Source organism: Myotis lucifugus, unplaced genomic scaffold, assembly GCF_000147115.1.
Source record: "Myotis lucifugus unplaced genomic scaffold, Myoluc2.0 scaffold_6, whole genome shotgun sequence".
In the NCBI taxonomy this organism is placed as follows: domain Eukaryota; kingdom Metazoa; phylum Chordata; class Mammalia; order Chiroptera; family Vespertilionidae; genus Myotis; species Myotis lucifugus.
This window is the reverse complement of record NW_005871054.1, coordinates 2905173-2928038: the sequence shown is the minus strand read 5'-3', so window position 1 is coordinate 2928038 and position 22866 is coordinate 2905173. Positions and strand designations below refer to the sequence as shown.

The 22866-nt window shown below is 37.6% G+C and overlaps 1 protein-coding gene across 2 annotated transcripts in view; it reads right to left on the bottom strand.

Moving 5' to 3' along the window:
• Positions 1–22866, bottom strand: part of USP34 (ubiquitin specific peptidase 34) — a 210883-nt gene that overhangs the window by 85528 nt on the left and 102489 nt on the right. For both annotated transcript variants that reach the window (XM_014446966.1, XM_023746521.1), the window contains 7 exons: positions 22600–22686; positions 13606–13806; positions 9275–9357; positions 3953–3993; positions 3687–3811; positions 2276–2428; positions 1228–1332 (listed from right to left, as the gene is read on the bottom strand). In XM_014446966.1, coding sequence (XP_014302452.1) covers positions 1228–1332; positions 2276–2428; positions 3687–3811; positions 3953–3993; positions 9275–9357; positions 13606–13806; positions 22600–22686 — 795 coding nt within the window. The remainder of the gene's footprint in view (positions 1–1227; positions 1333–2275; positions 2429–3686; positions 3812–3952; positions 3994–9274; positions 9358–13605; positions 13807–22599; positions 22687–22866) is intronic.

Sequence of the window (22866 nt, the reverse complement as noted above, 5' to 3'; positions counted from 1 at the left end):
AGCATTTGGGAGCCCGCAGTCCCAGATTGTGAAAGGATGTCTGACTGCCCGTTTAGACTAAACTGGCAGTTGGACATCCCCCCAGGGTCCCAGATTGGAGAGGGTGCAGGCTGGGCTGAGGGACAACCCCTCCCCCAATGCACAAATTTCGTGCACTGGGCCTGAATAATCAAGCAAATTAAAGCATACTTAATATTAATTTTTACAATTATTTCTCAAATGAAAAGTAGAAAACTTAAGAATTCAGATTAGCCCTACCCGGTTTGGCGCAGTGGATAGAGTGGATAGAGTGTCGGCCTGTGGACTAAAGGGTCCCAGGTTAGATTCCTGACAAGGGCACGTACCTCCATTGCAGGCTCCGGCCTTGGTCAGGGGCATGTGGGAGGCAACCAATCAGTGTGTCTCTCACCACATCAGTATTTCTCTCTATCTTTCCCTCTCCCTTCCACTCTCTCTAAAAATCAACGGAAAAAAATATCCTCGGGTGAGGGTTAACCAAAAATAAAAAATAAAAAGAATTCAGATGTAACAGTTTCTTAAAGAGAAGTTCAAATACTACAGGATATTTTATATGTAAAGTGTATATATTGCACTTTGATCAAAATATATTAAAAAATCAGAGAAAATGTTTCCTAAATATTTAAATGTATTTTGTTTAAGTTGTTTCTCTTTTTTTCCTGAGATCATTTAGATGCATTTTAGTTTACTAAATTTATAAGCGAAAAAAATCAAAAGACTTTATGTGGCAAATTTGTTTTTGAAATTCACTTGTTTTAAACAATTGTTTAGATGAAAATATTTTAGTCTACTAAAAGAAAATTAGATCAGCAAACTCACAATGTTTCTTTGACCTTAAAACAACTTCTATTTGAATTGCAATTTTATTTTATATTAAGAAATCCAAATCTACAGGCTAATATAGAAAGCTGTATTTAAATTTAAAGTCTGAATTTCACATTCTAAATAAAATTTTGCATCCAGAAATCTTACTCAACAGAGACAGGAAAACTAATTATATGTAGATACTAGATAAAGCCATTTTAACAAAGATAAAAGTAAAAAGAAGAAAGGAATTAGAGCAGAACAGAAAGGTGCCAATCGAGTAGAAAAATTAAACCATTTTCAACTCATTGATTAAAATGCTTTAATTAGGACCTATAAAGTATGAACACATGTGTGCATAATTCATTTCTATTAACATGATAATGTATAATTTTCTGGACATACCTGACTAGCGTCCTTTATATGTATGTTGTCAACTAATTTGCACAACAACCAAAAATACTCTTTGCATCCAGGTTTTAACATTGGTTCTTCTTCATAATCATCTATCTATTAAAAAAATTTTAACTTTGTAAAATCATTTTTAAAAGGAAAACAACTTAAAATTACAATATATTTAAGAAACTACACTATGAAAAGAATTAAATCCTAATACAAACTAAACAGTAATAAAAACTTAACAAAAATAAGAAGACAACACTCCTATTTTCTATAAAGTTAGAATAACTAAGAACATAGTGAATGAGAAAACTCAGAATAACGTTACTCTCAAATTACTTACAACCTACTTGAAAAAGATATGAATAATGTATAATGTTAAATAATGTGATATAAATTAAGAATTCAATGAAAATGTCGGAATACAAGAAACCTACAGAACATGAGTATATATAAAGCTACCCACATGCAATGGTCTATTATAATTTTGAAATCTGAAAAATAAAGAACACATCATATTTCTTACATAGTCGATGATAGGTTAATATGGTGGAGGAAAGTAAATCCTACAATACAACATATTTCTGGGATTAGTAAAATTTACTTACTAATGGGCTCAGGATTTATTATGTGGTAGATGCTTTTACAAGGCTAATATATACATTGGAAAGGGATGAAAATCGGAAATTCAGAATATCATAATAATAATAAAACCCTATGTGACTAAATTAAATGATAGCTACATTTATGATGTCTCTGTCATTCAACTTACTAACACAGGCCCCAAAATATAGTAAGAACAAATGTTATTTCCAAAACAGAATATCCATGACAGATCCCCTAAAGCTGAAATCAAAACAAACATATTCTACTCGTAGGTGTAACATGGTCACAATGCTGTCACTTTAAGAACTATGTAAGTATTATTACCTTGGTAAAAACTATAGATAGTAAACAAGGACTCAAAATTACTACAATAATATAATATGATAATAAAACTGGGCAAAAGAAACTGCAAAAATAGAAACCACTCCTGAACACAGAAAAATCTTACCCTGATAGGTTTGAGAGCTTGAGCATCAGGAAGAAATTTCAACAATGTTGAGGCAGCCAGTAGCAGAAAAGAGCGATTGATTGAGTCACCTCCATCCAGCCCTGATAGAGATAACTTATAAAGACCATTGCAAGACTCATGTCGGACTGCAGTCTAAATGAAAAAACAAGTTCCAAAGACAATCTGAGTTAGTATTAAACAGTTAATATTAGGCTTAATATGTTGGCAGAAATAACATTAGGTGACTTCTTTAGTCACATTTTAAAATGCAATGTTCTGATCACATATTCACGCATATAAATAATATATGACCAAATAAAGTACCCCAAAGTATATAGTAATATGTAAAAACATATCTGAGAAATCCTAAATATGGCCATAAAATAAAACCAATTAAACAATAATAATAGACAAATACAAAGGGGATTGAGGAGAAAATATACATATTAATTTATGTACAAGATTAAGTAACAGGATAAAATATTTTCATAACAGCAATTTAGAAAACACTTAAACTAGAATATTTTACCAATTCTAAGGGACTTGCCCAAACGTCACAATGGTTCTTTGGGACAGAACCAGAACAAAAACACATATTCATCAACTCAGAGTACAGTTTTATACAGTACTGTCTAAAAAAGATGTGATTGTTGGGGCTAAGTGATAGTAAGAGTGTGTTTCTACTATTTCATGTAGGAATATGGTGTAATATCAAAAATATAGTTAGTGAAAATTATATTGTCCTCCTCAGTGTCAATAATGGAATCAAAGAAAATATCTTTATTTTTAGTTTCACTTGCATCTAAGATACACTCTAATTAAATAGAAAAAAACCCACAAATAAAAACTTCTCTAAAACGTAAATGACCACAATAAATGCTAAATGACCACAATAAACGCTCACCTCTCCCTGCCCCAGAAAAGAGCAATTTTTTTTAAAAAAAGCAAAATAATCTATAAAGAAGTATTTCAGAAAAAGACAAATATGAATGCTATAGAATATGTAACATTCACACTTAAGTATAGATAGTTCCAAAATATTCTAGATCTTCCAGATAATGTGATATATTTGTGGGATCATGTCCATTTGTTTCCATTAGTTTTTTTATTATCAACTAGAGGCCCGGTACATGAATTCGTGCATAGGTAGGGTACCTCGGCCTGGCCAGGGATAGGGGCCATTCGGGGCCATCTCGCCCAGTCCTGATTGGCCAGACCCCAGCTAGCAAGCTAACCTACCTGTTGTAGCATCTTCCCCCTTGGTGGTCAGTGTGCATCATAGCAACTGGTCGAGTGGTTGACTGAATGGTTGACCGATCGGTCGGACACTTAGCATATTATGTTTTTATTATATAGGATTTTAATAATATAAAAAGTAAAGAGTAACTACTAATCTTTATTTTTATCTTACCTCAGGAATAAGGAGGGTCAATTTCTTTAGCCAATCTTGTAAATGATCACTATCAGCAAGGCTAGATTTCACTAAAGAACAGCAATGAGCCCAACTCACCAAGAGCCACATTGAATAATGTGAAACTAAAGAAAAAGTAGGAAAAAGTACAATTATAAGGGCTTGGTACTGTAAAGAAAACAATGTTCATTATTTAAAAATATATATAAATTTATCTAGTTATCTAAATTTTTACCTCTTAAAAATTAACTTTCTTAAATCCTTACCTTCATGTCTAGACCTGTGATCAGACTGAGCTTTCAAAACTCTGCAAATAAAAATACACCACCACCAATTAAATTCAGTAATGAATTAAAAATAACTTAGTTAAAAGTATATACAACTTTCCCCATAAAAATTAGATTTTAGAAAGCTACTTTTATTTTTTTCTATGACTCTTATCTTTTATTTTAAAATTCACTGGTAAAATCTTATAGCAAACAAATGGATGTTCAGATTTAATAAAATTTGACTGAAACCAATATTGATTGAAATAAGTAAACCCTCAACAAATGCTCATGGTTGTTATTCAAGAGAAAGGTCACAATGGTTTAGTCTATCATGTTGTGGTGACCCCCAACCATAATATTATTTTCATTGCTACTTCATAACTGTAATTTTGCTACTGTTATGAAACGTAATGTAAATATCTGATATGCAGGATGTATTTAGGCGACCCCTGTGAAAGGGTCGTTCAACCCCCAAAGGGGTTGCGACCCACAGGTTGAGAACTGCTGCTTTAAAAGAAGAATCATACATTGACATAAAATGCCCTTCCTTTGACAAGAAAAAAAATTCTGAGACGTACTAAATTAAATTATTGCAGGCCAGAAAGTGAGACAGAGAGACAAGAGTATTCAACCAGTTAATTAATGTCTGTGAGCCAACTAACAATAGACTGCTCACATTCCTGAATGCAGGAGCTTTGAAGCAACTCCTAGAGCAGTGATGGCAAACCTATGACACGCGTGTCAGAGGTGACACGTGAACTCATTTTTTTGGTTGATTTATCTTTATTAAATGGCATTTAAATATATAAAATAAATATAAAAAATATAAGTCTTTGTTTTACTATGGTTGCAAATATCAAAAAATTTCTTATGTGACACGGCACCAGAGTTAAGTTAGGGTTTTTCAAAATGCTGATACGCCGAGCTCAAAAGGTTCGCCATCACTGTCCTAGAACCACCACCAGAAACCATCACAATCTGCTTATGCATGAACTTTCAGGACTGTTCCCTGCAACCAATCAAAAGTAGTAAACATTTCTTCCTCAGGGACTATGCACCTATCCTAGAACTGCCCCTGCTTTACCTTCCTCCTTTACTTAGCCAATGTAAATTCTTTGAAAACAACTTACATCTTTTTTCTATAATGTACAAAGAGCCCATCAACTCCAGAATGGGGGACATGTAGTCTACTCCATCTAGTCCTGCTGCCGTTGGTTTAGACTTCATGCCCCAGGACTTAGTCCTCTTCTGGCTAGCATTCAGCTCAACAAACCCTTTCAGAAAAGCTTTCAGCTATGAAAGGTTCTGTTTAATGTTGTTGTATTGTTAGTGCCAGTTTCTAGCATGAATAGTTAAAAGCAAATTATTAAGCCCTAACCGGTTTGGCTCAGTGGATAGAGTGCCGGCCTGCAGACTGAAGGGTCCCGGGTTCGATTCCGGTCAAGGGCATGTACCTTGGTTGTGGGCACATCCCCAGTGGGAGGTGTGCAGGAGGCAGCTGATTGTATCCATCTGGAACAAGTGTTCCAGTTTCTAACTCTCTATCCCTCTCTCTTCCTCTCTGTAAAAAATCAATAAAATATATTTTTTTAAAAAGCAAATTATTAAAAAGTAGAGAAAGCTAATTTAATATAATTTCATCTTTATTTTCCCTAATACTTTTAGTAACTTCAACGGAAAATGTATTACTTTGCCCGGCTGGTATAGCTCAGTGGTTGAGAATCAACCTATGCAACCTATGAACCAGGAGGTGGTCATGGTTCAATTCCCAGTCAGGGCACATGCCCAGATTGTGGGCTGGATCCCCAGTAGGGGGCATGCAGGAGGCAGCCGATCAATGATTCTCTCTCATCATTGATATTTCTCTCTCTCTCTCCTTTCTCTAAAAATCAATAAAAATATTTTAAAAGAAAATGTATTACTTCAGTTTCAAGAAAACTAATTAAAATTTTTATTTTAACAAGATTAAATATAGATTATTAGCCTTACAAATAAACTTTTTTAAAATATATTTTTATTGATTTCAGAGAGAGAGGGAGAGAGAGATAGAAACATCAATGATGAGAGAGACTCATTGATCAGCTGCCTCCTGCATGCCCCCCACTGGGAATCAAGCCCACAACCCAGGCACATGCCCTTGATGGGAACCAAATTCGGGACCCTTCAGTCTGCAGGCCGACACTCCATCCACTGAGCTAAACTGGCTTGGGCTTACAAATAAACTTCTAAAAAATCACTAATCTCTAGCATAAACACTTTGCTATTAATTCACAGAATACCTTTCAAAGTCCCCCAAAGCAAGGCTCACCCATATTACTAATTTAAAGTAAAAGGTACTAAGAAGTAAAAACTTTATAAATCAAACTTTAATATTAAACATACTATAAACATATTGGTATGTTAACTTTACCAGAGCAGCTTACCCACCTATCTTTTAAATTTGTAGTATTAAATGATTTTTGATAATACAAGCAAAAAGTGTTTTAACTGCTTTGATGTAAATCTCCTAGCACAGTGGTCGGCAAACTGCGGCCCCTCGAGTGTGGCTCTTCCACAAAATACCACGTGCGGGCGTGCACGTACAGTGTGATTGAAACTTCGTGGCCACACAAAGAGCCGCATGTGGTTTGCGAGCCGCAATTTGCCGACCACTGTCCTAGCACCTTATGAATGAAGGGTTAGAACCTATGAAAAGATAATGGTGCAGAAATAGAAGCTGAGAAATCACAGAGATGAAGTGTGGGAATGGGGAGTGGGCAAGAGCTCACATTACAAAGATTTTAATGAATTTTTTAAGATGGAACTACTGGCCCTGGCTGGGAAGCTCAGTTGGTTAGAGCATCATCCAATTCACCAAGATTGTGGGTTCGGTCCCTGGTCAGGGCACATACAAAAGCAACGAATGAATGCATAAATAGAACAACAAATTGATGTCTCGATGTCTCTCTCTTTCTCTAAAATAAAATGAAAATGGAACTGCTAGAATGAAAACAAGAATTGCCACATAGAGAACCAGCAGCAACACCTGGTATCAAATCTGCATATTTATTTTTCATTGCATGAGGTTAACAGAGTCAAGTGAACAAAAAGTAGACTAAAGCAGTCATTGAATTGCCTTAACTCAATGTATTGTAGGGTGTGAATACTGAGGAACAGTGTGTGTTAGAGGACAAGGAGGAAGAGTTAAGAAATATTTAGCTGAGAGTAATTGGTGGTTGGGGTATAAAATGTATTTTATCATATTAATCAAAGCCATGTTACATCATTTTCTTCATTTCCCCATGTTACCCATTCATAAGTTTTTAAACTATGAGGTAAGATACCTGGCACTGAAAATATAATGGTGAGCAAAATCAGATTTAGTTTATATAGTACTTATACTTAACCAGTCTAGTGGGGTAAAGCAGGTATTGATCAAGGAATGAATGTGAATTAAATTGGGATAGACACTAAAGAAAAGTACATTAAGAAAGACATAATCTTAGGCCCTGGCTGATGTGGCTTAGTTGGTTGGAGCATCGTCCCGTATACCAAAGGCTGCAGGTTTGATTCTTGGTCAGGGCACATATCTAGGTTGTGGGTTCAATACCCTGTAGGGGTATGTACAGGAGGCATAACCAATTGGTCTCTCTCTTCCCCTTTCTCCCTGCTTCCCATGTATTTAGTCAGCAAATAAATACTTTAATTTCGGGGGGGGGGGGGGGAATAACTTGTACATTTAAAAAAGCTTTTCCAACATAACTCAAATACATAGAATCATATTACATGTTTAACTATATTCTTATTTCCAGCTCTATCCAGAGGGCAGAGTAGCACGGAAACACTGGTAGCAATGAGTAGACCACGCACCCATATTTCTGAGGTTCCCTACCAACAGGCGTCTTAAAGAAAATGGCTGATTCTAGAACTAAGGCAGGGGAACTACAAACCTGGAAGGGGGAAAAAAAGATTCCTCCCCTCCACACAAAATAATATGATATGTCAAAAGACACATGAACAAACCTGACGAGGCCAACTCAGGAATAATTTTAGTAAAGTGAATAGTAATAGTAATGAATTACAACATGTTGAATGAAAAAAAATCCAAACTGATAATAAATAAAAGGAAAGAAGAGAAAGCACTTCCTCACAATAAAATGTCAACTAATAAACATAAAAGCAATGTTAAGAGTTAGAAAAACCACTAGTTTGTAAATATATTTTACTTTTTTTTTAACTTTTAATCCTCACCCTAGGATATGTTTTTTTATTGATTTTAGAAAGAGGAAGAAAGGAGTGAGAAAGAAGGTAGAGAGAGGGAGAGGGAGAGAGAGAGAGCGCGCGCGACGCGCGCCGCCGTTCGCTTGACTCTCAAATGTACCCCGACTGGGAATTGAACCCACACCAAGGTATGTACCCTGGCCACGAACAAACCCACAACCTTTTGATGTATATGAAAATGCTCCAACCAACTGAATCACCTGGCAAAGGCTATACCAATATTTTTAATTCAGGCAAGAATCATCACTGAATGCTTAAAAAAAAAAAATCAATGAATGAAAATTTTATTATAAGAGCTGGAAATTTAAGCAATTGCAAAATATAGTCCCCTCAGGTTACTTTTAATTGCAAAGAAAAAATCAGAAACACTGTAGAAAAAGCTAAAGAAAACCAGATTAACCAATCAAAATTAGTATCACTAATAATGGACAAACTGACATCACCAGGATGTACTGGGGAAGACTATTATTTATGGAGTATTCCTGATAAAATATATAATCCGCATCTAATCATGAGGAACAATCAGGAAAACCTAGATTGAAAGGTGCATTATAAAAGAATTGGCCTGTACTATTCAGAAATGTCAGTATCATAAAAGAAAGGCTAAGACAGTATCAGTGATTAAAGGAAATGAAATACATATGAGAACTAAATGCAATAGTAGTATGTGGTTCGAATGAGACATTGAGTACCAACTGTATATTAGATAATATTTTCTAAACTTACTTTACACTAGTAGCTAATAAAATGTCCTTGGTCTTAGGAGATACACATGAAAGTACTTATGAGTAAATGGTCATAATGTCTGAAACTTACTCGCAAAGATTCAGAACAATATGTAAATGAATGTGTTCGCACACACACAGATATACACACTCATGATTATGTAATAAAATTGGCAAAATGTTGATAGTAATATGCAAATCTAGATAAGCAGTATGGGAGTTCATAAAAACACCCTAAAATTTTTCTAAGTATTAAATGTTTTCAAAAATGAACCTTTAAAACACTATATTCTTACCACAAATGCATACATAAATTATGTTAAAAACATCATACCTAGGAGCCAGATTATCATAGGTATAAGCAACAGACATAAGTCGTTGAATCAAGCTGGTTCCTTGCACAAGAACAAGAAATACCTTTAAAACAAAACAAAAAACATTTTTAAAAAATCTCTAAATACATTAAAAAAACACACAAAACCACACAACTGCATTTTTAACCTGACTCAAAGTTATGTTAAATTTTTTTTATGACAAGGAGTATCTTAGAATGGCCATTTGAAAATACTGTAAAAATATCAAATATTAGAAAACAAGCAACTTTAACAAAAAAATATTCAAAATTTAGAAATACACAAATAAAACTATTTTTTTATATTTGCTCCACAGATTCTCTGCATGTCAGAGAAAAATACCATATATCACTCATTGGTGTATTTTTGCAGCATAGGTGAAGAATAAAACATTTTCTACTTCTGAAACAAGGAAAAAGAAGTCAAGCAACAGCAGATTCCTCAACCATCCTGAAATGAATATAGGAAGACAATATAATACTCCAGGGATATACAGCATGGATTTCAGATTTAAAATCCTAAGGTTCAATGTTGAGTTTGCTGACTTGCAAGCTGCCTCGACTCTAATAAATACTTAATTTCTAAATTCAAGCTCTTCGTCCATATAATAGAAAAAAATAATAATTTTCTAATTTAATTTAAAAAATTATAGGCCGAAACCGGTTTGGCTCAGTGGATAGAGCATCGGCCTGCGGACTGACAGGTCCCAGGTTCGATTCCAGTCAAGGGCATGTACCTTGGTTGCGGGCACATCCCCAGTAGGAGATGTGCAGGAGGCAGCTGATCGATGTTTCTAACTCTCTATCCCTCTCCCTTCCTCTCCGTAAAAAATCAATAAAATATATTTTAAAAAAATTATAGAATCTCTTCTGTAGGTCAGAGCTCACTCTAGGCACTTATTTTATAAGACACTGTTCCCATCCTGGAGATGTTAGACAAGTGCAGCAGATAACATAGAGAGCGCTGTAACACAAGTATATATATGTCAAATGTGCAAAACCTGTCCCCTGGCAAAATCAGGAAAGCTTCAAGAAAAATTATGTTTAGGTAGGAATATAAAAGTTCAATTTGGAATTTCAACCTTCGTAAAGGCTATTAAAGAGAACAAATACAAAGAATTTCTTACTATCTACAGTGTACCAAAATTGGATGGCTCTGTCTCCAGAATTAGTGTAACAAGAATTTTTGTTCCCAAAGAGCTTAGATTTACATACTAAGCTCTAATTATTATGATGAATAAATGGTAAAATACATAATGTATGTACCTTTTGTAAACTACAAAAACCTAACCCTGGCATGTGCCTAGAAAAAAAATAAATAATGCTATTTATGGTTGTCATCTATGACTGAGGAGTTCACTTGTATATTCAGAACTATTTTCACTAAGAACGTACTTTCATATACTTTTTAAAAAACAAGCCAATTCTTGGGGGCTGGGTGGAAGTGGCCAAAGTGGGAATAAGGGGTACATCTATAATAGTGTCAACAATTAAAGGTAAAAAAATTTTTTAAAAAGCCAATTATTTTTAAAATTCTATATGTGTACCTATATTTATATATTATTAACATCTCAAGAGGAAATCACTAAGTGTCAAAAGCTTTTAAGTTATTTAGTGAGTTGATGGGAAAAAGCACATTCAATCTGAGCTTTTTACATTATAACCTGGAAATACTAGCATAGACCATTTTTCCCATTTAACCCTGGAATATTAACATTGATCATTTCCCCCTTTTAATCTCCCCAAATTCCAGGGAAATAGGCTTTATGTTTCCATTTATACCATCAGTTTCCAACCTATAACCACCATAACATTTTTCTATCAGTAACCAATTCATTACTCTGTTTTTTCTTGGGCAGGTACTAAGTGAGGCATTAGTCACAAAAGATTACAAAATGAGAAAGCGATTTCACTAAAAACTTATCTTCATCTCTTCCCCACTTCCCAGACCACTGGTGAAGACACTGGAAATACAAATATATGATCACGTGAACAAAAATAATTCTAATTTTACTGCTGATTATTGTGTCATTTTCTTCAGCTCTATCCATTATATATACTTGCTCTGCAATCCTAGGGCTGGTACATAACAAATCAAATTTCTCCTTGCCAGCTGACTTCCTATTAGGTTCTGTCAATCTGAGACACTATAAATTATTTCCTTGTGGATTTCTTCTTCCTTTTTGGCAATGCTCCAGAAGTATTTCACCCAGAAAAGGCAGTTGGTTTTAGAAGCAGTAGTAAAACCCCTTTCTTGGGAGGCCTAAACCCCAGTTCAACAGTATTTTTATTCTATAAGCTTATTTCTAAAAACCCCAACCTATTCCTCCCATATGTTCTGAAAACCCGATGAGCAGTAAATGGCTACTTGTCTAGATTACCTCAACATTTCTCTTTTGTATGCTGTCTTCCAACACATACATATAAAACCAATTCTCTATTTTAAATTTCCTCTGTTGAAATATCTAATGTGGTTTGCTTTCCTGAATGGACCCTAATACATTCAGTATCCTATCTAATAAAAGAGAAACATGGTAATTAGCCGTACGGCCGCTACCCTTCCCATTGGCTAATCAGTGAGATATGCAAATTAACTGCAAACCAAGATGGTGGCCGGCAGCCAGGCAGCTGACGCGAACAGGGAGGCTTCCTTGCTTCAGTGACGGAGGAAGCCAAGCTTCCCTGCCTGCCTTGCCAGCCTCTCAGCTGCACTCTAAGCAACATTGTAACCAATAAAGAAGCTAAACAAAATCCTGGGCTTCAGCCAGCAGGACCGCAACATCGTTTCAAATACAGAAGGTAAACAAAGGCCAGAAACCTGCTTTCAGCAGCGGAGGTCTCATAGCTGGAGCCGAGCCTCAGAGCTAAAGCCGGCCCAGAATTTAAAAAAAAGGAAAAAAGGACAGGTTGGGAGCTTCAGTCACCTGCCAGCCTGAAAACGGCCCTCAGCCCCTCACCCAGGCTGGCCAGGCACCCCAGTGGGGACCCCCACCCTAAAGGGGGTGTGACCAGATGCAAACAGCCATCATCCCCTCACCCAGGCTGGCCAGGCACCCAAGCAGGACCCCCACCCTGAAGGGGGTGTGACCAGATGCAAACAGCCATCATCCCCTCACCCAGGCTGGCCAGGCACCCAAGCGGGACCCCACCCTGATCCAGGACACCATTCAGGGCAAACCAGCCGGCCCCCACCCGTGCACCAGGCTTCTATCCTATATAGTAAAAGGGTAATATGCCTCCCAGCACCGGGATCAGCAGAGCAGCAAGGCCTCCCGGCACCGGGATCAGCGTGACAGGGGGCAGCGACCAAACCCCCTGATCGCCCTGCGGCTCTGTGTGTGATAGGGGGCGGGGCCACAACCTCCCTATCCGCCCTGCTCTGTTCCTGACAGGGGGAGCTCCTTAACCCCCTGATCAGGCCTGCTCTGTGCGTGACAGGGGGGAGCTCCCCAACCCCCTGATTGCCCTGTGGCTCTGTGTGTGACAGGGTGCAGCGCCCCAACCCCCTGATCAGCCCTGCTCAGTGTGTGACAGGGGGGAGCTCCCCAACGCTCTGATCGCCCTGCGGCTCTGTGTGTGACAGGGGGCGGGGCCACAACCTCCCTATCCGCCCTGCTCTGTTCGTGACAGGGGGGAGCTCCCCAACCCCGATGGGCCCTACTCTGTGCGTGACAGGGGGTGGTGCCGCAACCTCCCTATCGACCCTGCCTTGAGTGTGACAGGGGGCGGTGCCCCAACCCCCCAATCGGCCCTACCCTGAGCGTGACTAGGGGTGGCATCGCAATCTCCCGATCCGCCCTGCTCTGTGCACAACAGGGGGCGGCGCCCCAACTCCCCAATCAGCCCTGCTCTGAGCCCGACCAGGGGCTGCACCTAGGGATTGGGCCTGCCCTCTGCCACCTGGGAGCAGGCCTAAGCCCGCAGGTCATTATCTCCCGAGTGGTCCCAGCCTGTGAGAGGACACAGGCCGGGCTGAGGGACCCCCCCGCCCCGAGTGCACAAATTTTTGTGCACTGGGCCTCTAGTATATATATATATTACTGAATCCAAATAATAAACTCAATCCTACAGTTAGATAACATTAAAATGCCATATAATTTATTCTTGCATTTTGGATGATGAAATAAGCATCATAATTACTTCTGCATTAAAATGAAGGCATCACTTCAAATGCTAAGTCATACTGTGGTATTGTAGAATAGCATTTCTTATGCATTAGTGTTTTACATCATTTTGTCAAAACAAAAATACACAAGCTCTCTTAAAACATAAATAGAATTCATTACTACAATTTAATAACTTCTGAACTTTACCTCTGTTAATCTTGGTATATGAAGACCTTTGGCATGATCACCAGCAGCCTTTCTTGATTTGCCAGGCCAAGTTCTTTTCCTATGGCTTTCTGCTATACCAGACCAGGCAAAGACATCATGATAAGCTAAATCCAAATCAGACGGATCTACTGCAAACTGGCATATTAACTTCAGCAAGCAAGCAAGACAGTCTAGCTGCCACTGTGAATAAGAAAAAAATGTCATTTCCCTATTTTAATTAAATGAATATGGCTACTATATAACTTAAAATGAAAGGCTAGAAAATAAAAATAATTATACCTAGTAGTTAATCCATGTGCTATAGAATTTTGCTGAGCATATATTACGGTCAGTAACAATCCAATCTTATGAAATTGAAGAAAAATTATCAAAACACTAAGAGGGTGCATGTAATGAAATGGAAATGACACACATTTCTATCATGAAAACATCATATAAATGTATGTAATAGGGAGATACGGGGTTTTTAATAAAAATACAGTACAGCATTTCAGAAGCAGTGAAATTTGAACAAAGATGCTGATCCTGACCTGAAAGACACCCCTGGAAGGAGTGCTGAAAGTGATTCCGTTCAGGCTAGTAGGGGATAGCTCAATAAATTTAAGAAAATAAGTGTTTATTTATAGATTAAACAGTACATTATACATGTACTGTATATAAGAAAGGTTAAACAGGGAATTCTTTGGGGATCTGGAATGGATTAATTCAATTTACATTCTTTCTAATGGGAAAATATGATTCAGTTTTTTAACAAATCACTTCTTGAAAAGCCTTCGGCATGAATTAAGTTCGAGCACCAAGGTTCCACTGTACACTGCTCAAAATGTATTATGATTTTTAAAACAGTTAAACAACTAACAAGTTGTTTCTCCAACAAGTTGCATATACTCTAATATATTGGGGCCATAGCAATTCTCAATAGCTCTAGAATATAATTCAACTGAAAATGTTACATTTCTATATGTATACTTAAAATAAAAAATATATTGGTAAAATATTTTTTAGTGTAATATTTTTGACTTAAAGCTCTACTTAAATTTTTTTAAAGTAAAACACTTCCTTAAAATGAATTAATAAGAATTATCATTTATGTTCAAGATCAGCGTTTCAGAGCTTTCGCCCTAATAGTCCTCTTCTTCCTATTTTCCTAACGCCAGTGCCAAGTGGTATATCTATACAATATACCAATATAGTACTTGAAACATAACAACCCCATATAACTGGTTTTCAGAAAGGTACCAAGAAATTTCAGTGAGGAAAGAATAGTCTTTTCAACAAATGGTGCTAGAAAAATTGGATAGCCATAAAAAAATCAAATAAAACAAAACTTCATCCTCACTCCACTTATATAAAAGTTAGCTCAAAATGATCACAGACCTAAATCTGAAAGATAACTATAAAACTTACAGAAAACAAATAAACAAACAAAAATCAGGAGAAAATCTTTGTGATCTTAAAAAAAGGGATTTCTTATACCAGATACAAAAACTGTTACATTTAAAACTCTGCTTAAAAAACATAAATGTTTATTTATATATGTAAGCCACAGACTGAGTGAAAATATTCCTACTACAGTAGTCCCTCCCTTATTCACAGTTTAATTTTCAGAGGTTCCAATTGCCCATGGTCAACAACAGTCTGAAAATATTAAATGGAAAATTCCAGAAATAAACAACTCATAAGTTTTAGATTGTGTGCTGTTCTGAATAGTGTGATGAAATCTCCTGCCGTGCTGTTCTGTCCCGCCCGGATATGAATCATCCCTTTGTCCAGTGTGTCCACACTGCACACACTACTCAACCATTAATCACTAAGTAGAGCTGGCTCAGTAGCACAGTGCTTGTGTTCAAGTAACTCTTATTTTACTTAATAACAGCCCACTGTGCAAGAGAGGTGATGCTGTCAATGTATGTCAAAAAATTGGATAACTTACACAAAATGGACAAATTTTTAGAAACACAAAACTCATTCATAAAAAAATAAAAAATCTGAATAATGCTCTACACATCGAAAAGACAAGTAACATGATTTCACTCATATATGGAATACAATGAATTAACAAGCAAAACTGATACAGACTCATAGATAGAGCATAGGCTGATACCTGGGGAGGGGCAGGGGGACACTGGGTGAAGGAGGTGGATGGATTGAGCAAAAAGAAAAAAAAAAAAGAGGAAAAACTCAAGGATATGAACAACAGAGTGGTGACTGCTAGGGAGCGGGGGGTGGGGGGGGGGTGGAGGAGGGTTTAGAGCAGCGGTTCTCAACCTGTGGGTCGTGACCCCTTGGCGGTCAAACTACCCCTTTCACAGGGGTCGCCTAAGACCATCCTGTGAATATTTACATTACAATTCATAACAGTAGCAACATTACAGTTATGAAGTAGCAACGAAAATAATTTTATGGTTGGGTCACAACATGACAAACATTTAAAGGGACAAAAGGTTGAGAACCACTGGTTTAGAGGGTAAGTAGTGATGGATGGAGGACTTGACTTGGGGTGGTGCACACACAATACAGTATATAGATGATATGTTGCAGAATTGTGCAATTGAAACCTGTATACTTTTGTTAACCAGTATCACCCTAATAAATTCAACAAAAAGGACAAAAATGCAGATCGAAAAATGTCAATGTATATGAAAAACAAATTATAAAATATTAAAATAAAATAACTTCTGAGACCATTTAATGTGGAAAGGACAGCCTTTTCAAGAAATGCTGGGAAATCTGGATGTCCATATGAAAAAGATTAAAGTTGAACCATTACCTAACACATATACAAGAATTAATTAAAAATGAATCAAGGACCTAAAATATAAAACTTTTGGAAGAAAATATAGGACAAAAGCTTCAGGACATTGAATTTGGCAATGATTTCTTGAGTAAGACAACAAAGGCACAAAATAAGACTACATACTCACTGGAATGGCTGAAATTAAAAAGACTAACTATACCAACTATGGGTGAGAATGTGCAACAAATGCATGGTACAAACTCCTTTGGAAACAGTTTGCCAGCTTCTTATAAAATAATCTTACACTTATCATACTTCTCAGCTATTTCTTTACTTGGCATTTACCCAAGAGAAACAAAAACATATGTACCCCATAAGACTTGCATATGAATGTTTATATCAGCTTTATTCATAATAGCCCAAAATTGGAAACTCAAATGTCCATTAATAAGTGACTGCATACTGTAAGTAGTAGTATACATATACAATGGTTCTCTACTCAGTAATAAAAACCAAACTAACAATACATGCAACATTTATCAATCTCCATATACATGTTTAGTGAAAGAAGCCAGATACAGAAGAGCATTTATCATTATTATTCCATTTACATTAACCCTTTGCACTCCGAACCATTCTGGACATTGGCTACCAGCTACTCGACGCTACTTTGCGGCGGAAACGTGCATTTACAGACCCTCGTATTATTTAGTATAATTTTGGAACCAAGTAACGTATTATAATGATATTGGACTTATATGAATTGGGTGACATCGAGGAATGTATATTTGCAAAAAAAACAATATTTTATTGTTTATAATTTTGTACAGTATGATAAGTTTTGTAACACTCCCCAATATGCATTGCAGGCTGATTAGTGCATGTTTGACAGTAATAAGTGGTTTGACGCCTGCCACCAGGTGTTTTCCTGTTAGAACACACAATGCAGTCCCGTTTTCTTTGTCCCACATCGGGAATATGTAGTTTATTGTTTAATCCGACACAAAACCCGCTGACATTTCTTGTATATATCTTAGTAATTTTACGATATTTTGATTTAATTTCTTGTGCCACTTCAAGATAAAACTTCAGGGAAACATGCATGTCTCAAAAAGTTGCGTTGAAATAACTCAATTCCCCGTAATCACTAATAAACTGTAATGTCCGCTGAGAGGGGACATCCGAGTGATATGCTAGAATTCCGATGTCCCCTGAGAGGGGACAGCGGAGTGCAAAGGGTTAAATTCTATAAAATACAAATGTAACCTATAGCAACAGAAAGCAGGTCAGTGGTTGGCTGGGAGAAACTGATTATAAAAGGGGAGGATGGAATTTCTGAGGTAGTAGAAATATTCTATATCTCAATTGTGTTGGAGGATTACACAAGTATATACATTTTTGAAAACTTAAGCAATAATTTATAAATGAGCACATTATTTACTGCATGTAAAATATATTCAACTTCGTAAGACACATAAAACTGAAAGTGGATCAAATACCAAAATTTAAAAGCTAAAAATGTAAAATACTTAAAAGCAAACAGTCATCAATCTTCATGGCTTTGGATAATACATTACTTTCAAGGATGAATCTTGAAAATCAAATGCTAAGTGAAAGAAACCAGTCACAAAGGACCATCTCTATAATAATAAAAGCATAATATGCAAACTGACCGAATGGCCAAACAGCGGATTGACCGTCCGGATGAAGCCGGGTGGCTGTGAGGGTTGAGGTAGCGAGGGCCTACCCTTGCACGAATTTCGTGCATTGGACCTCTAGTATATATAGAAAAATTTATATGAAATGTCTACAATAGGCAAATCTGTAGAGATAGCAAGTTGATTAGATTAGTGGTAGCCTAGGGCTCAAACGTAAGAAAAAATGAGGAGTGATTTCTAATGAGTCTGGGATTTCTTTTGGAGGATGATGAAATTGTTCTGGAATTAGACAATGGTAATAGTTACACAATTTTGTGAATATATGAAAAACCATTGATATATACATTTTAAAATAATTTTATTGTATGTGAATTATATGTCAAATAAATTTAACTTTAAAAGTATACTTCAGCTAAGTTCATTATAAAGTAAAAAAAAAATTTGATTAAGCAACAAAAATGGAGAGAAACCAAGATGGCAGCATAGGTAAACACCGGAGATTGCTGCCTCGCTCAACCACTTCAAAAATACAACTAAAAGACTGAACGGACATCATCCAGAACCACAGGAAGGCTGGCTGAGTGGAAATTCTACAACTAGAAGGAAAGAGAAAAGCATACCGAGACTCAGAGGAGGCGCAGTACGGAAGTAAAATACTAAGGTGCGGAGGTGCATGCGGAGCGGACTGGCGGCTGAGGGCGCGGTTGTCGTTTTCAATCGTCATTTTCAATCGGGAGGGAGTCTCAGGCTCTGAGCTCCAGTTCCGGGCGAGTCTCTAGGGACCCAGACTCATACAAGAGAAGTGGGACTGTCTGGCATAGGTCGGAAACCGAGGGCAGCTTTCTCTCCGAGGGGCTTGCAGGGATTACAGGGACACTGAGAAGCAGAGCCTCTGAGGGCAAGACTGAGAGCAGCCATAACTGCTAGCCCCGCCCTGTTGATCCCGTGGGACCTGCCCCGCCCAAGCCCTGCAGGGAGGCTTTTGCTGGGTAGCCTCAGGCAAAGGCTAGATTAGCACCTCCCTAGAGATCCAGGAGCCAGGAAACCCAGAGGTCAGAGTGGGACCATCCAGTTTGCAGCTCTGTGGAACCATAAAGGACACGCTCAGGGGGGAGACTCAGTGAGCACCAAAGCCCCACTGAAGCAAGTCTTGCCCCAGAGGGGTGTCTCCAGCACAGAAGTTCTCCCACTGCAGACACAGCTGATTCTCACAGCCAATTGGCCTGGAGGTCAATTCCTCCCAGTGATAACTACAACAATCAAGGCTTAACTACAACAAGACTGTGCACAAAGCCCACAGGGGGGTGCACCAAGAGTGTCTACCTCAGGTAATTGGGACACTTAGCACAGAAAGGCACTCTATCGACACAGCGAAGCATAAAAAATGCCGAGACAAAGAAACAGGACACAAATGACAGAAATGGAGGAAAGCAAACGGCTGGATATAGAGTTCAAAACCACACTTTTAAGGTCTTTAAAGAACTGTCTAGAAGCCGACGATAAATTTAGTAAGACCCTCGAAAAGACTGGTGAGACCGCCAATAAATGTAGTGAGATCCTCAAGAAATCTACTGAGACCCTCAATGTTGTGATAAAGGTCCAACTAGAAATTAAGCATACACTGACTGAAATAAAGAATATTATACAGACTCCCAACAGCAGACCAGAGGAGCGCAAGAATCAAGTCAAAGATTTGAAATGCGAAGAAGCAAAAAACACCCAACCGGAAAACCAAAATGAAAAAAGAACCCAAAAATACGAAGATAGTGTAAGGAGCCTCTGGGACAGCTTCAAGCGTACCAACATCCGAATTATAGGGGTGCCAGAAGAAGAGAGAGAGCAAGATATTGAAAACCTATTTGAAGAAATAATGGCAGAAAACTTCCCCTACCTGGTGAAAGAAATAGACTTCCCAGTCCAGGAAGCGCATAGAACCCCAAACAAAAGGAATCCAAAGAGGACCACACCAAGACACATCATAATTAAAATGCCAAGAGCAAAAGACAAAGAGAGTATCCTAAAAGCAGCAAGAGAAAGAAAGTCAGTTACCTACAAGGGAGTACCCATACGACTGTCAGCTGATTTCTCAACAGAAACTATGCAGGCCAGAAGGGAGTGGCAAGAAATATTCAAAGTGATGAATAGCAAGAACCTACAACCAAGATTACTTTACCCAGCAAAGCTATCATTCAGAAGTGAAGGTCAGATAAAGAGCTTCACAGATAAGAAAAAGCTAAAGGAGTTCATCACCACCAAACCAGTATTATATGAAATGCTGAAAGGTATCCTTTAAGAAGAGGAAGAAGAAGAAAAAGGTAAAGATACAAATTATGAACAACAAATACACATCTATCAACAAGTGAATCTAAAAATCAAGTGAATAAATAATCTGATGAACAGTATGAACTGGTGATTGTAATAGAATCAGGGACATAGAAAGGGAATGGACTGACTATTCTTGGCGGGGAAAGGGGTGTGGGGGGTGTGGAAAGAGATTGGACAATAATCGTGCACCTATGGATGAAGATAGTGGGTGGGGAGTGAGGGCGGAGGGTGGGGTGGGAACTGGGTGGAGGGGAGTTATGGTGGGAAAAAAGAGGAACTAATGTAATACTCTGAACAATAAAGATTAAAAAAAAGAAACAAAAATTATTCTGAACTATAATATATTAACAGAGATGCATTATAAATAGGGGGTATATCAGCTGACTTAAAGCAATCTGTCTCTCAGGCATGCTTGGCATCTCTGACATTGCTAGGCCTACCAGTATATGGCAGCAAATTTTTCTTATCAGTAATATTTCATAACAGTACCCAAATTATCAAAGTAAACAAAGAAAACCTTTGGCATGATTCCCTGCAATACCATTCAATACTAAACTTATTCCCTGCAATACCATTCAATACTAAACTTAGGATATTTTATAAACAAAATTCCTACAAATGGCACATAACTACTAATTAAAGATTTTAGCTAAATACTCCCACTTTGCCAAAGAACTAAAAGACACCTTATAACACTAAGAGATTAATGGGACAAGAAAGACATGAGAAATAATAAAACAAAACAAATATTTAAATTATAAGACAGAGACATCAATATTTATTAGAGTATAGGTATCTATTTTCATAAAATATCTGTAGTAAAATAAGTAAAATAAAAATGTATTGTTTTTCATTTCAAAGTATTGAAACCAGTGGTAAAAAAGCAATGTTTTCCACCCTAGCTGGTTTGGCTCAGTGGATAGAGCGTCAGCCTGTGGACTGAAGGTTCCTGGGTTCGATTCCAGTCAAGGGCACATGCCTGGGTTGCAGACTCAAACCTCAGTAGAGGGCGTGCAGGAGGCAGCCAATCAATGATTCTCTCTCATCATTGATATTTCTACCTCTCTTTTTCCCTTCCTCTCTGAAATCAATAAAAATATATTTTTTTAAAAAGACAGCAATGTTTCTAAATGTACTTTCTTTCATTAATCTTTTATAGTAGCATTTGATATATAAAAAACACCTGTCTCCTAAATTCTGAAATAATTCTAAAAAACAAGTACTAAGAAATTACTTGAACGGAATGTTTCATAATGCTACTCTGCTTTGTTGGAGGTCAGGAAACAGAGCATCCTTTCCATTTGGTTTAAAAACTGAAAAAGAGTCTCTTCAAAAAATTAAATACATACACCATGTTTTTTAAAAAAGCATTCAAAGTTTAACTATATAAATATCTATATAAAAGCCTAACTGGCTGAATGGCTGAACGACCGTTTGACCGGTCACTATGACATGCACTGACCACCAGAGGGAAGATGCTAAATGCAGGAGCTGTCCCCTTGTGTTTAGTGCATTCCCACAGCGGGAGCACCGGTCAACTGACTGACAGATGCCAGATGCTAGCAAGAGCAGCTGCAGCAGAGTGAACCTCTCCCACCTCCATGGCAGTGCACTACTGAGCGGTGGAGGCGGCAGGCACAGCAGGGCCGGGATGAGCAGGAGCGGTGCCGGCCAGGGCTCCTTTCTGGCTGTCTGCCGCTTTGCGCACTACTATATCCTTCGGGGGGTGTCGGACTGCTGGCTTTGGGCCGATCCCTGCAGGCCAGGCCAAGGGACCCCAACTGCCAGACGGACCCGCTCACTCCGCAGACACCCTTCGAGCCCCAGCACTGCCCCAGGTGTGACCGGCCAGGGAGGAACTGCGGGAGGTTGGCTGCAGGGCGTGTCCGGCCTGTCTATCCCAGCCCGGCCCTGCCGGCCACCTTCTAATTAATTTCCTTTCAATGTGCACGAATCCATGCACTGGGCCTCTAGTTTATATATAATGTATAAACCTAAAGGAAAAATATTCATTAGACATAGTTCAAGAGTCATTAATTTTAACACTTAAGACTTTTTAAACGAAGTAGACATGGAAAACTCTTACTGCATAATTTCCTTATCAAACCCTATTTAAGAAACAATAATTTCTACTATACTCCATACTCTCCTGTGCGACAGTTGATGTAGCTAAAGTTATACTTGCTAAAGGGAAATGGAAATGCTTAAAATGTGATAACTATTTTAACTAGGTAACAGTGAATTTTCACTTACCACAGTCCAGGATTCCTGCTCTTTAGGCTCCAGAATTCCGGAATTAAAAATTTCTAATAACTGTTGAAGCCCTCCAGCAGCAACAAACTGTAAGCAATTATGAGCATAATGGTAAGAGAAAAGCAGCTACATAATGTAATGAAGACCTGCTTTGAGGTATGTGTATATGTAAGTAAAATATTACCTTTCATTGAAGAAATTTCTCTTTGACTTAAATAATCAAAATAATTTTTACACAAGTAACATACAGCCTACTTTCAAGAATTT